The sequence below is a fragment of the Leuciscus leuciscus genome (assembly GCF_965113295.1).
Source record: "Leuciscus leuciscus genome assembly, chromosome: 24".
NCBI classification, from domain to species: Eukaryota; Metazoa; Chordata; class Actinopteri; order Cypriniformes; family Leuciscidae; genus Leuciscus; species Leuciscus leuciscus.
The window spans coordinates 20,727,671-20,742,588 of record NC_138723.1 but is presented as its reverse complement, the minus strand read 5'-3'; the positions used below and the strand labels follow the sequence as shown (position 1 = coordinate 20,742,588).

General features: G+C 36.9%; 1 protein-coding gene across 1 annotated transcript in view; it reads left to right on the top strand.

Moving 5' to 3' along the window:
- uvrag (UV radiation resistance associated gene) overlaps positions 1-3,988 on the top strand; it is a 114,371-nt gene extending 110,383 nt beyond the window's left edge. Inside the window, exon 15 of the mRNA XM_082158260.1 lies at positions 717-3,988. Coding sequence (XP_082014386.1) covers positions 717-1,434 — 718 coding nt within the window. The 3' untranslated portion in view covers positions 1,435-3,988. The remainder of the gene's footprint in view (positions 1-716) is intronic.
- Positions 3,989-14,918: the final 10,930 nt, after the last annotated feature.

Here is a 14,918-nt window from a genome sequence, read left to right as displayed (position 1 = left end):
ATAATGTAATTTATTCCAGTGATGGCAAAGATTATTTTTCACATAATCAGAGCTCACTCTAATATGCTCAAGAAACATTTCTTATTATTACCAAAGTTAAAAACAGATTTGCTGCCTAATATTCTTGTAAAAAATATAATTAATTTTTTCAGGATTATTTGATGAATGCAAATTCATTATTTAAAAGGAAATATTTTGTAACATTATCAATGTAAAACTTTTGAATGGTTCTATGGGGTATTTTACCTTGAGCCTGACATGCTATTTTTTTTTTTTTTTTTTTTACATAAGATAACGAGACAGTTTTTGCATGTGCATGGTGCTTCTTGTATAACTTTGCAGCTTGTTTCAGCTCTCTGTGAAAGCTTGTGAAGGATGACTAATCTTATACAATTGTTTTACTTTCTAGACGTCATATTTCAGATGATGTATGTAGTCCAACAGCTGTGTGTGTTTTAGGGGGGTGTGAGTGTATTTGTTTGAGTGTGTGTGTGAGGTTGAGGATCAGAGACTCTTGCTGAGCTCTCCCAGGCTCTGAATGTGTATAAATGAATTATGAGATGATCCATCAGCAACAAAGAGCTCCACTGACATCAGCATCTTCACACTCTCGAGTTTCTTTCCCATCTCTCGATTTCTTGCCCTCCCGATTCTGAAGCGAATTAAAGGTGATGGAAAATCATAACTGTATGCCTCTGTTTCTGTTCTTCTCTCAGTGACAGGCACCATGTCTCCATGTCCATCCCCGTCCCTCTGAAGTCTCATCTCAGCGTTTCCACCGCATCCGAAGTGGGACTTCCAACCCTCTCTAGTTCCCCTGAGCGGGACGTCCAGAAGCGGTCTGGCTCAGATGCGGATAAACAGAAATACCGAACCCCTCCGCCTAGTTACAACACCACTATGGCACAACCTGACCCCATGACCACTCCGGAGATTCCATCAGCGCCGTCCACGGAGATTACGAGCGTGGAAGTAGGTAAGACTGTAGAAACACATGGGGATGGAGAGACTGTTCCCGAGACACTTACGGAGAAACCTCTGGAAGTACCTACAGACATAGCCAGTACATTACTGTCTGACTCCTCACCTCAGCACGCAGGGGCCATGAACGGCTCGGCCGTGCCCAGCGGGGGGATGGGATTGGGTGTTGCGAGCGGAAGTGAGCTGTGCTGCTCCGTAGAGCAGGCGGAGGAGATTATGGGCACTGAAGCCACGGGGCTGGGATTGGGACTAGGTTTAGGGTTGGGATTGGGAGGCGGCGCCAGACTGGACGATTACCCATGCATCCCCGTGGAGCACGCCATCGCAGTCGAGTGCGACGAACAGGTTTTGGGAGAGTTCGACGCCGCCGGGATCGAGGAGGTCTCGCGGCGCATCTATGCACTAGAGAACATGTCTAGCTTCCGACGGCCTCGGAAGAACTCTGAAAAATAACTGGGATACAGGACGTGGCCCTGGAAAAAACGGGTCAGAAAGTGACGGGTGTCCAAGTTGGTTGGTGACACAAGGCTGAGCCTGCGTAATATTTCACCCTGACTGCAACAAGTATAGACATTACATAAAGAAATATATTATTATTAATATTGTTATAATAATCATTAATATTATTAGGAAATATCTGGAATATTGACCAATTTGCACTTCTCAAAGCATTTCTATAATCCTTTAAAGTGAAATAAAGAGAATGTTTGTGGTTGAAATGCGTGCTGGACGTCTTTCTGGGTGAATGGATGCGCAGTCTTAATGAGATAGTTCAACCAAAAATGAAAATTCTGTCATCATTTATTCACCCTAATGTTGTTCCAAACCTGTGTGACTTTCATTCCTCTGTGGAACACAAAAAAATTATTTAGAAGAACTATTTTGGTCCATACAATAAAAGTCAACTGGATTCATCCGGTTTCCTTCGGTGAAAGGTGTGATTCATTTGACTCAGCACAGAACAAAATAGTCTAAACACAGAATTTAGAAAATGCAATGTATATTAGTAAACAGTATTTTTTTATATAGTATTTAGTAAAATAAAATAATAATAATTATTATTAATAAATCGTGGCAATGAATCGTTAATTCGTTGCCACGGTATACATATTTTCAAGTCATGTGCGGGGCTCTGTACTCAAGTATATTCCTTTACTAGTTTGTTTAATTTGTTCAATTTAATTTAATAAAATAAAAAGATTTAAATGGCAATAATAATATTTATTATCAATATTATATATTCCTTTTGAACGGGTCGCAAATAACAACAGCTTGAATAATTCAAAATTATTGAATAAAAAAAAATAATTCAAACTATAAATGGTCTAGATTGAGTTTTTCTCTATATCCTTGTGCTCAAGCTAATATTGATCAGCATGCTAATATTAAAACTTTTTTTAAAAGTTAAAAATCACTTGAGACACTTTTCAGAATGTCTTCTGATGTGTTCCAAAGAAGAAAAAGTAGGTATGGAACAACCTGATGGTGATTAAATTATGACAGAATTTTCATTTTTGGGTGAACTATCCCTTTAAATGCCACTCAGTGTTACAGCGGGAGCTCTGGTCCACCCGGATCAACCTGAGAGCAAACCCTGATATATACCAGGCCATGCGGCGGGAGGAATGGCTGTTGGTCAGGGTGGGCGGAAAGGGCGAGGAATGCCCGTGTGCCAATGACACCCTTTCTCATGCTGCACACCCGAGTCCTGCCTCAAGAAGATGAAAAACATGCACATATTGCGCAATCTCAGTTTTTTTCCCAGTCTGACCGTTGCGAGACCTTGTATTCTCTCTGATTTATTCACCCAGGATTATAAAATCCTGACAGCTGTGCTTCACACACAGTTTGATGCCTTGCCAACACTGGATGTGAGTGGCACATCACCACCTAACAAATCTCAATAGCTCCTATTGTAACCAACAAATCTGTCTACACTTGAAGTGTTCATTGTGTCGCATTGTTGACGGCCCGTTTTTATTTTTGCACCCAATTCTCAATTGTTAGTTTTTTTTGTGCAAAATATTTTTGTTACAGGCTTTTGCCCGTTTCTTTTTCTTCTTTTTTTTTTTTTGTGCTGTACAGCCACTCCAGCTTTGTTTCCCATCTGTTTAATCTAAATAAATCAATTTCATAAATGAATTAACTTAAATCATCTTTTGTTTTTTTTAACATATAAATAAGCAGTTGTAACAATATGTCTAAAATTGTTTTGTTCTTCTAAAAATAACCTATACAAAGTAAAATGGCATACCTATGTGGAAACATGCGACATCAGTCACTTTCAGAATAGACATGGTGTTAAAAGATCTAGATTACCATGGGCTTAAACAACAGTTTAGGCAAAACCTTCATGGTTGCGAGATCTTTATTCTAAAACTAACTTTTTCCTTGAAGGTGCTTTAATGTCAATGATCTTGCCCACTGTATACAGTTATTCAGCTATTAGAAAAACCAAAATACAAATGATGTGCACTGCATACTGTTGAAGAGGAGCAGGATGGCCGTTCCTCTGTATTCACTGCAGTTTTGTCTCGATTATGGCATTATTCCTCATTGTTTTGTCTTGCACACTACTCTTCAATGTAATTTCCTCTAAAAACAATATTCATCCATCTGCACAACTTTTAAAAGCCATTTGTGTGTGTGTTTTTCCCTAAGCAGTATTTAATTCGTATATTTATAATTTGGTGTCCTTTATTCTAATCTGCTTTTCAGGTATACACAAGAGTCCTCTTCCATAAGAATCACATCATGAATGTAATAAACACTCTTAAGAAAAGGACTAAGTTGTCAGGAAGGACTAGTAATGGTTGACTTTTACATAATTTCATCCTGGCCTGAAACCCTTGTTTGATTCCCTGTCTCTTTTAGATTTTCTTTGAATGACTGTTGATACATGATGTATTTAAGACAAATACAAAGAAGTTTGTTTCCATAAATTGCTGTGACACTGTACATATACTTTTGTATGAAAGGTGTTTTATTAAAGACCAGTTAAATGATATGACTGAAGTTTTTCATTCTCTTCTTCTCACCTCTTTTTGTCTCTAAATCTGGTCTATATATGGCGGGATCTTGAGAGAGCTGTGCATCAACAGATGCCCACAAACCTCAATGAACTGAAGCAATGTTGTAAAGAAGAGTGGGCCAAAATCCATTAACAATGATGTGAGAGACTGATAACGTCATACAGAAAATGATAACTTCAAGCAATTGCTGCTAAAGGTGGTTCTACAAGCTGTTAAATTATAGAGTGTACTTGGCACAGATCGGTTCTTCTAACGCTATGGCATTAACCAGTCAGACGTACTTCTTAATCCATGTAATCATATATTTCATACCCTAGCCTGTGGTTTCCCTTCTGCGTGATTATGAAAATTTCTGTTTACCCCTCCTCCTCCCCAGCGCCACCTGTAGAGATCTGCTAGCATGTCCTTTATTTATGTTATTTTAACTAAGCTGAACAAATTATTGTATTTGCTCAGCAATGTAGCAGATCTCGTCCAGAAAAATCAAGCATTTGTACATTCTATGCCATGTGCCAATAAATGCTGGTTAAAAAATATTCACTCCAGAGAGTTGTCATGACTGAAAAAAAAAGATATACAGTACAGGCCAAAAGTTTGGAAACATTACTATTTTTAATGTTTTTGAAAGAAGTTTCTTCTGCTCATCAAGCCTGCATTTATTTGATAAAAAATACAGAAAAAAACTGTAATATTGTGAAATATGATTACAACTTAAAATAATAGTTTTCTATTTGAATATACTTTAAAAAATAATTTATTTCTGCGATGCAAAACTGAATTTTCAGCATCATTACTCCAGTCTTCAGTGTCACATGTGACATCCAGTCTATCCTTTGGAAATCTTTCTAATATTCTGATTTATTATGAGTGTTGGAAACAGTTCTGCTGCCTAATATATTTGATGAATAAAAGGTTAAAAAGAACTGCATTTATATAAAAAAAAAAAAAAAAATTCTAATAATATAAATCTTCTTTACTATCACTTTTTTATCAATTTAACACATCCTTGCTGAATAAAAGTATTGATTTATTTCAAAAAAAGAAAGAAAAAAATTTCTGACCCCAAATTACAGACCAGTAGTGTATATTGTTGTTACAAAAAAAAATTGCTTCTTTTATTTTTTTACTTTTTTTTTTACTTTTTATTCATCAAAGTATCCTAAAAAAGTATCACAGGTTATGAAAAAATATTAAGCAGCAGAGCTGTTTCCACCTTTGATAATGAATCATCATTAGAATTATTTCTAAAGGATCATGTGATAGACTGAGAAATGATCCTGAAAATTCAGCTTTGCATCACAGAAATAAATGATAATTTAAAGTATAATAAATTGAAAACCAATTATATTAAATTGTAATAATATATCACAATATTACTGTTTTTTTTTTTTTTTTTTTTTTTTTTTTTATCAAATAAATGCAGGCTTGATGAGCAGAAGAAACTTCTTTCAAAAACATTAAAAATAGTAATGTTTCCAAACTTTTGGCCTGTACTGTATATATATGCATGTGTGTGTAGTCTATGTATGTGTATGTTTGCCTACAGAACAACCACTGGCTCTGCTCCCTTTTACCTAAACTAAACTTCAGACTTGCGTGCCATCCAGAAACTTGCTCTCTGCAAGCGAACGTCATCTCGTTGTGCCATCTCAAAGAGGCACAAAATCTCTTTCTCAGACCTTTACCTTGACTGTTCTCTGCTGGTGGAATGATCTGCCCAACTCAACTTGAGATGCTGAGTCCGTAGCCATTTTCAAGAAACGGCTGAAAGACATATTTTTCGCCAAAACTTGATCCATTAATTCTATTCTATATCTATTTATATAAAAAGTTCGATTAAACTGAGAAGGGTCATAGCACTTGCATATTGTTGTCCTATTGTTAGTTTAACTGCTTCTATTCTCATTTGTAAGTCGCTTTGGATAAAAGCGTCTGCTAAATGAATAAATGTAAATGTATATGTGTAATTATATGTAGTAATTTCTATATATATTTATTTCATATATTTGTATGTAGTATATTTTAACACAATTACTTATTATAGAATTTATAGGCTCTGTCAATTGCTTACATTTCTTAAATTCTATTTAATTCTGCTTAAGCCCTATAAATAATCTATTATGTGTGATTCTGTGGCAGATATAATCATTTGGTGCTGTTGTTCTCACAGAGTGCTGCTACTTTAATAAATCGCTCTGCAGGAGGCGCCTAATGTGAACACGACCACAGATAAACAGTGTTCTGTCTCCCAAGACAGAGGAGCTGTGGAGTGAAGACTCTTTCAGACTCGTCCCTGTCCTTCTGGATAGTTAATCCACTGCAGGTGTGAGGAATTCTGGGATTGAAGGCAGATCTAGCAGTTGGCTTCGCTGGAAAATCACGTCACCCCATCTTAGAGGCAGCAGAGAAGCAGGTGACGGCACCGCCACGGCAACAGAATTGCTGGAATGTGTGAATGTGTCTGATGTATTATTATGGGATGGGGAGACCGCATTAGAAAACTTCTTGAACTTTTCATGCTGTCATAAGAGTGTCACTGATTTGGCACAGCTGACTGAGTCTGGTTCGACTCCTGTTTGAGGCTATGAATAGGCTATTCAATATATTTTTTTGCATACATTCCGTGTTGAATACGCTAAACTGTAGATTTTGATCAAATAAAATCCTTTTCACACAAAATAAGAATAAAAAACTATACACTATATAAAACAAACCACTGCAAAAGACATTATGAAGCTCATTTTTGTTGTATAGCTTAAAGGGTTAGTTCACTCAAAAATGAAAATGCTGTCAATAATTACTCACCCTCATGTCATTCCAAACCCGTAAGACCTTCGTTCATCTTCGGAACACAAATGAAGATATTTTTTATGATAGTAAAGATCTACGATGTTTGCAATGGTATTACCACTTTCAAGGCCCATAAAGGTAGTAAAGACATCGTTAAAATAGTCCATGTGACTACAGTGGTTCAACCTTAATGTTATGAAGTGACGAGAATAACTTTTTGTGCGCAAAACCACCCAAAAATAATTACTTTATTCAACAATTTCTTCTCTTCCGTGTCAGTCTCTGTTCACGTTGTAAACGCAGTGCAACGCTTCAAGGATCTACAGAACGCAGGCTCAGTATTGGCCGGCTCCTGCCTCGGCACCACACGCAAGCATCGTGTTTCTCATGTGAAAAGCGTCAGAGACTCACACGGAAGGGAAGAAATTGTTGAATAAAGTCGTTATTTTTGTTGTTTTTTGCACATAAAAAGTATTCTCATCACTTCTTTTGCCATCTGAACTTTCAGAAAAAGACAAAACTTGGTATTTGACAGTGTGAATTTTATACCTCCATGTTGTTTGGTTGCAAAAAATTTGGCGTGAAAAGACCTTGAGACTGCCATGTTAACACAGTGCAGCTCTTTCTTGTTGAATGCGTTCTTGATCCGCTGTATGTTAATTCAGCTCATTCATGTGTTGCAGTGAAATCAGTCCAGTCAGTGTGTGCGTCTGCTTTTCTGTTCCTCATCAACAGCACCTCACAAAAGCGTCCAGCACCCAATGGCCTCAGAGACACACTTGCACGCTCAGCCTGTGCACGATACTGTTAAAACCTATATTTGGATTACAACTGAACAATAACTCCCCATAACACCTCTACATGATGGGAGTGTGGTGTGAAAAGGGAATTGTTGAGAAGTTTCAAATTCAAAGTAGCAGGGTGCTTTAAGATTTTTGTGTTCTTTCAACAACCGTTAATAATTGTCATTAGTAATGCTACTTCGTTTAGCCAATTTGCAAAGTTTCTCAGCCAAATTCAAGCCAACAAAAATGTCTAATCATTGTAATCTTTTATATAGTTTCATATGACACTTGATGTAAAGTCTAAAAAAATATTTAATATTAACAAAGTAGGCCTATATTTAATTTTTATTATTAAATATTTATAGAATATAATTTTTTATAAATTTAATTTATCTTTTACTTTTTGACGTAAAGTTGTATTGCATAATTTTTCATGCTAATGCAGTTCAACAAGGTGGTTTACACCGCGCTCTCTCGTCTCGTATGTTGTCTCGTTTTGGTACTTAAATAAAAAATTCAGCTGTAATTAACACTCAAAATTCTATTTTATTTTGTTATCATAGCTGTCGAATCACAGCTGAATTTTGGATTTAATTCTTCATGTTGCAATGCAAGCTGAAAATGAATGACAGCTCTGTTAGGATAATTGGGACAACATTTGGATGAATATTGTTGGTCTAATATGTGTTTTGATGTAAATAAAAAAAGCTATTTCAATATCTGTGACTTAAAAGGATTGTTCACCCAAAAATGAAAATTCTGTAATTAATTACTCACCCTTCATATCGTTTTGTTCATCTTCGTAACACAAATTAAGATCGTTTTTGATGAAATCGGAGAGATTTCTGTGCTTCCAGACAGCTACACAGCTACTGTAACACTTTGACGCTACAAAAAGTTTGTAAAACTAATCAATAAGAATCGAGCGGTTGAGTTCGAATCCACAATCGCTTTATATGATGAACAGTTTTAATTTAGGGTTTTATTCGCATATAAAAATAGCCTGGTTAAAACCAGACCATTCTCAGTAGTAACTGAGTTATGGTCTGGCAAAGCTTCATTAATAACTCATTTCCAAAGGGGCGTCACCAACGGACGTCGCTTAAATGCCTATGGGCGCAATTGGATAGACCTAAAACCAATCAGAGCGATCGTCATCGTGTAAAGCCATATGCTGCGTCCCAATTCGTCTAAGTTACACTACGCCATAAAAGTATGTACTCTTTTTGTGAAGAAAAGGTATTTACTTTTGAATGTGTAGCAAAAAAGTAGGCAAGCTTTGGGACATACTACTTCGTCATCTTTATGGGACGGATCTGTCGCGTGAATCCTGTCACGTAAACTGCCCTGTCAATCATCTTTTCACAGTTAAAATCCTCTATTAAATCTAATTTCATTTCCTACCGTTTTGGAGAGAAATATAGTAGCACGTTCATCTGCCAGTGGGTCTTTCATGGAGACTGTCCTCATGTGTTTGCAATTTTAATATGCATTTAAAAGTTGCTGCGCTTCACCAACGGACGTCGCTCAAATGCCTCTGGGCGCAATTGGATAGACCTAAAACCAATCAGAGCGATCGTCATCGTGTAAAGCCCGCCCCAACGTTTCTGATTGGTGTCGCGATTTCGAGGGATTAGAAATGGGCTTGAATGAGCTCTTTGCCAGACTACTTGCAGAGCAAATCTAAATTTGCCTGAAGTTGTCTGGGTTTTCCCAGGCTAATATAAACATTGATCAGCAAACATAAACAGAAGCTCAACCAAATCTGCTTCACGCACAAGAAGAAACCTCTTGCTGAAGCTCAAATGTGCTGCGTAACACGAGAATGAACCTCATTGGTTCTTGCTGAACCTCAAATGTGCTGCGTAACACGAGAATGAACTTCATTGGTTCTTGCTGAACCTCAAACGTGCTGCGTAACACGAGAATGAACCTCATTGGTTCTTGCTGAAGCTCAAACGTGCTGCGTAACACGAGAATGAACCTCATTGGTTCTCAAACGTCAAACGAACATGCTTGAGCTTCCATTTACCACAACTGATGTGTAAGCGAATGGATGTTTATGTGTGAATAAAAGGCTAAATCTAAATCTGTTCATCATGTAAAGCGATCGAGTCTCTTCAGAAAATTTGAACTAAACCGCTAAATTCATTTGGATTCGTTTTACGATCTCTTTATGAACTTTTCATCAAAGTGGTAGTTGCATAGCTGTCAATGGAGGGACAGAAAGCTAGACCTTCATTTGTGTGCCAAGATGAACTAAAGTCTTATTGATTTGGAACGACATGAGGGTCAGTAATTAATGAGAGAATTTTCCTTTTTGGCTGAACTAACCCTTTAAATTGCTTGTTTTACAGTGTGGCTCGTTATGTTGGTTATCCCTGTGTCATTAGCCAAGCCAAATAACCAAGAACACGAAGTCAGACATGTTGGACATGAAAAGTTATGTTGGCAGTAGATGCTTGATTTTTGAAACAATACATTTTCTTATGATGCATCTGCTAATTTTATGACTCCACATCTGCATGCTGCAATCTATTAATATATTTGACTAGTTAGCATCTAAGTGCCTCAAAGTCTCCTAGTCTTATTGAAGACTCCATCCAATCAGCTGTCACCGCCGTTACGGCTCCCAAAAGAACAAATCACTTCTCGAAAGCTCTTGGCATTCTGGATGTGTTACGCAGTTAAGCCTCATTGCTTAAAAAACACATCATGTTTTTATTCAAAAGCCTTAATGAGACTGAACTTTGCTTGTTCTCTCTGTCTCTCTGCGGTCTTATGTTTGGCCTCTTGAAATGCATTTGAGTGGAACGGATATTACTGGATCAATATCAGTATTTAAATTGGACCGATTTGGGGCACGTAAGCTCCAAAAAGAATAACAGTCAGGTGACCATGACCGCTGCTCCGCGACCTCTGCTGGAAACGAGCGCTTTGGACACAATGGCCTGAGACTGACGTCAACTCATTACACCCTGACAAGCTCAAGTTCACATTTTGTGTTAAATTAACACTTTTACACTGTGTGGTTTTCTATAATTACCTTTAAGCAGGTGCCGATGACGTAACTGACACCAGACGTAAGAGTGGGCAACATGGAAAACTCCCTAAGTTACAAAAGACTAACCTTTGTTTAACAATGGGTAACAAAATCACCGTAATCCCTCTCATAACGGCAAAGGCGGATCATATTTGCAGCATATGCCTTTGTGTTTGAAATTTGGATGTATATGTTATCTTAGACCATGCGTGGATGTTTCTTTGTCTGTTTCCTGCATTATTTGTGACTAGCGCTCCATCCGTCATCTCCTTTCTCCTATTCTGTTCTTATTTCAGTGCTTTTCTCCTTTCTCCTCTAGCCATCGGGGGCTGTTATAGGTCAGAATGCTTTTGTGTAATACAGAATGACTGTGCAGCTCGGCCGCTAGCCTGAACAAATCCAGCATCACTTAGCAAGGGCGGTTAGTAACACCTAATGCTTCATGCCAACAAGCCGAAGGACAATCTCTGAATTAAGGATTGGTCTGGTACGCTGGTCTGCAAATTCCATGACTTCAGTACATTTACATGCACTTTCAAAGTATGAGTTTCCTCCGGTAAATACACTCTCTCCAAACTTCCCGCTTTTCACTGCGTGCAAAACAGTACGCAGTAAGCACCAAACTATGAGAATGATTTTGGCGTAAGAAAGCCAATTGGTCAAAATATGTTGAGGGCCAATAGCAAAACATAACCTCCAAATACATCTGCATAAACCTGCGCTCGCTCTGTCTCACGCCGCACTGTCACCATGTAATGCACTTCTTAATGCTGGATCGTTAAAAACAAATACCAGAACACAAAAATCCAAAATCTGACATTTTCCGGAACAGGGTCTGGTGTTGTGCCGAATTTCAAGTGCCTGCCAAATTATTACTCCTTTCGTTGAAGTCGTTACCTGATTGCCTAATCCTAACGCCGCCCCTAATCCTAAACCTACCCATACTAGTAAAGGGGTAATCATTTGGCGGGGTCAGAATTCGGCACAACACCGGCTTAAATTAAGGGTTCAGTCTTTCTGCCGACAGTAGCTATCAGATATCTGTATTGACCAGTGTTGGGTGTAACACATTACAAGTAACCTGAGTTATGTAATCAGATTACTTTTTTCAAATAACGAGAAAAGTAATGGTTACTTTTAAATTTACAACAGAATATGTTACCTTTTCAAATTAGTAACGTAAGTTACTTTATTTTCCCACTTATTGACTGACAGATTCAGTTCTGTAAAACTATTAGGCAAACCTGCAATAATTAAAATGTTGAATAATATATACATTTATGTATTTAATCTCACTTTATTAACCAATGTCTCTGCTGTTGACTTTCGATGATCCAAGTCAAGCATACTAATCATCAAAAAGGACTTTAAACATCACATTTGTTTTTCATTTTATTGTTTTTATTGCTAAAGTAAGGGTGTTGAACTTTTGAAGTGCCACTTTTGAAATGCCAAAAAACAGAACTTTTGTTATTAAAAAAACAAACAAACAAGTTCAGCCCAGGTAAGAAAAAGTAATAGTTTCCATAAAAAGTATCTAAGTAACGCAATTAGTTACTTTTTTGGAGTAACGCAATATTGTAACTCATTAGAAGTAACTTTCCCTAACACTGGTATTGATCATGCAGCTTATATAAAGTATTTTTTTAAATTTTATATCTTCCATGCTGTAATTGTTCAGATGAAGATTATAAATTAATTTGAATATTTAAATAGATAACTTAAGTCTGTAATGTAATAATCCATAACTTAGACAATGTTATATTATTATTATTATTATTAATAACAATCTGTATTATATAATATTAATAATAATATGTTAAATATTATATATAATAAAATTTGTCAATCACATTCTGTGGTCAAATATTTGACTCTTTAACTGTATAATTGACCGTTGTGCAACCTACATAATTTCTTAAATTGTTGTACTAGTTTTGTCATTTGAATGACTTCAAACATAAAATAACTTTTAGTGACCTGTAGTGGTCAGATTTATGTATTTGCTGTCTCAGAAGTGTGTGTCGTACAATGTGTAGCTTGTTTTAAGTTGTTTCTGATTCTAGATCTTAATTTTAAATTAATTTAACTGAACTGTTTGACAAATATATGATAAGTTTGTTTTCATTTTGCATAAAAAGTTCATTTCTGCCAGTGAGTTGTGCTACATTGTGCAGGTGAGTGATTTTAAATAAATAAATAAATTGAATGTCTTCTCTACACTGAACCACTTTTTAAATCTGACATCCATCCTGTAAAAAAAATAATTCCTGTCTGAGTTATTGTTGAAAATATCTGATGTTCCCAGATTATGATCATAGTGAATGCTGTCTACACAGTTTCCACATAACCTTCTTGATATGATGATCCATTAGAGGAGTGAATTAGACGTTGAATTAATTAATCGTTATTTTTCTTTCTTCTCTGACTCACAGACACTGTTACTTTCCAAAATGAAGCGAAGGCCTCCCTAATTCATTGGAAGCATCATAAAGGTTCGGTCGTGTTGGAAACTGATCCTTTTGGCAGACAGAGTTTAAGATCCCTATACATCTGCAGCTCTGTTGACGGGTTAAAAGATGGACACTTTGAATGATGGAGGACAGGAAAAACCGGGATAACGTGTGGAAATGACGAATGGAGGTGAGAACAGATGAAGCTTAGAAGAAGGGAGTGTTGGAGAAGAAAGATGTACTTGATATTATGTTTCAGGTCAGAGGGGGTAAATGAGGCTTTGGCACCAGGCACACCAAGGGTTATCTGGGTTGGCCTGACACTCATAAACTTATGGCTCTCACCTGATAGTGCTGTACAGTGTGTGTGCTTCAGGGGGGTTTCCGTGGTGGTCTCGTTCTCTGACTCCTTCTGTCTACACACACATACACACTGAGTGGAATTCCTTCCAGTCTGCTGAAATGCTTCACTATCTGTAGAGTAACACTATGGAAACATTGGGTTTGGCTTTTCTAACCTCCTGTGACTAGAGCTTTGAAACTTAGAGCCAAACCATTTAAAATTTATTTGATGGGTTTGTCTTGACAGTTTCAACTTGAAAATACCAATTTATATACATATATTTCTAAAACATTAGACCGCGCTCTCCTTGCCAAACCCAAAAGTTGGTTTTGTGTGTCTGGGAAATCAAGTTAAGCCAGCCATTTATAGATATGTCACCTTACATAGGCTTTAACCTGATTTAATGATTTTTTTTCTTTTAATAAATTTGTTTTACTACAACATTTTACTTTGATACCTTCATCAGACAGTTCCTAAAATTATATTTTTTTTTTTAAATAAAAATTAGCTGAGCTTAGATGTCTGTAACCTAAAACATTTTATTATATTATATATTTTTTATTTTATTACAAGAAAACATTTAGCACATTTACAGCCATTTTCATTCTTTTTTTATTTTTTATTAAAAAAAAGTATATCTTTTTTGACTAGTGCTTAGGTTTCTAACTATCAGGCATCAAATGCACACTTTTGTTTTTGTTTTTTGAGAATCTTCCCATTAAGCTCTGGTGCAAAAGAGTATGCATTTCGATAAATCCATTTGGATTATCGGGAGTCATGCCTTGTGGGGGAATGTATTTGCTGACTTGCTTTTAACAAACTTAATGTAGGAGACCACCACATTCATTTATTTTCATCTTTTCAGATTTCAATAACATGCCAAGCCATTTCCTCCTCCTCTCACTTTGTTTCCAAAGGAGCCATCAGATTCACCCGGTGCATTGGCTCACTAGCAGTTTTGGATGTCGATGTGTTTCATTTCTCCAAACTCTTATTGTTTTTGATTGTGTTTTCCCATGTGTGCATTAACAGCTATTATTAAATATGAGCCTTCATTTCCATCATCAGAGGGACACATAATATATGATTTATGTTGAGACATATGGAAGATCCAACCTAGCGGGATTGTTAATGTTTTTTGCCAAGTTAGCGTTCTTGGCATAAGGACACAGACTTCTGTGCAATGGCTCGTGTTATCTGTGTCATAGACGTTCTGTGTTTATGGTCTAATTTCCATGTGGTCAGAGTGAGTGATGTGAATGCATTCTTTTGAGGACCACATGGCGTTATTTTTTCACTTGGGAGATGAAGAGCATGCCAAGCCAGATCTTCTCTTCAGAACCCCTGCTGAGGGATCCAGGACTGTGGCTGGCCTGGCAAGCGAAGCCCATTCCTCACTTCCTGTCCAGCCTTTTTTCTCTGCCCAAGTCCCTGCTCAGACTCGGCTCAGCAAATTATAGTTATTCAAGCTCTTATGAAATCCATCAATGC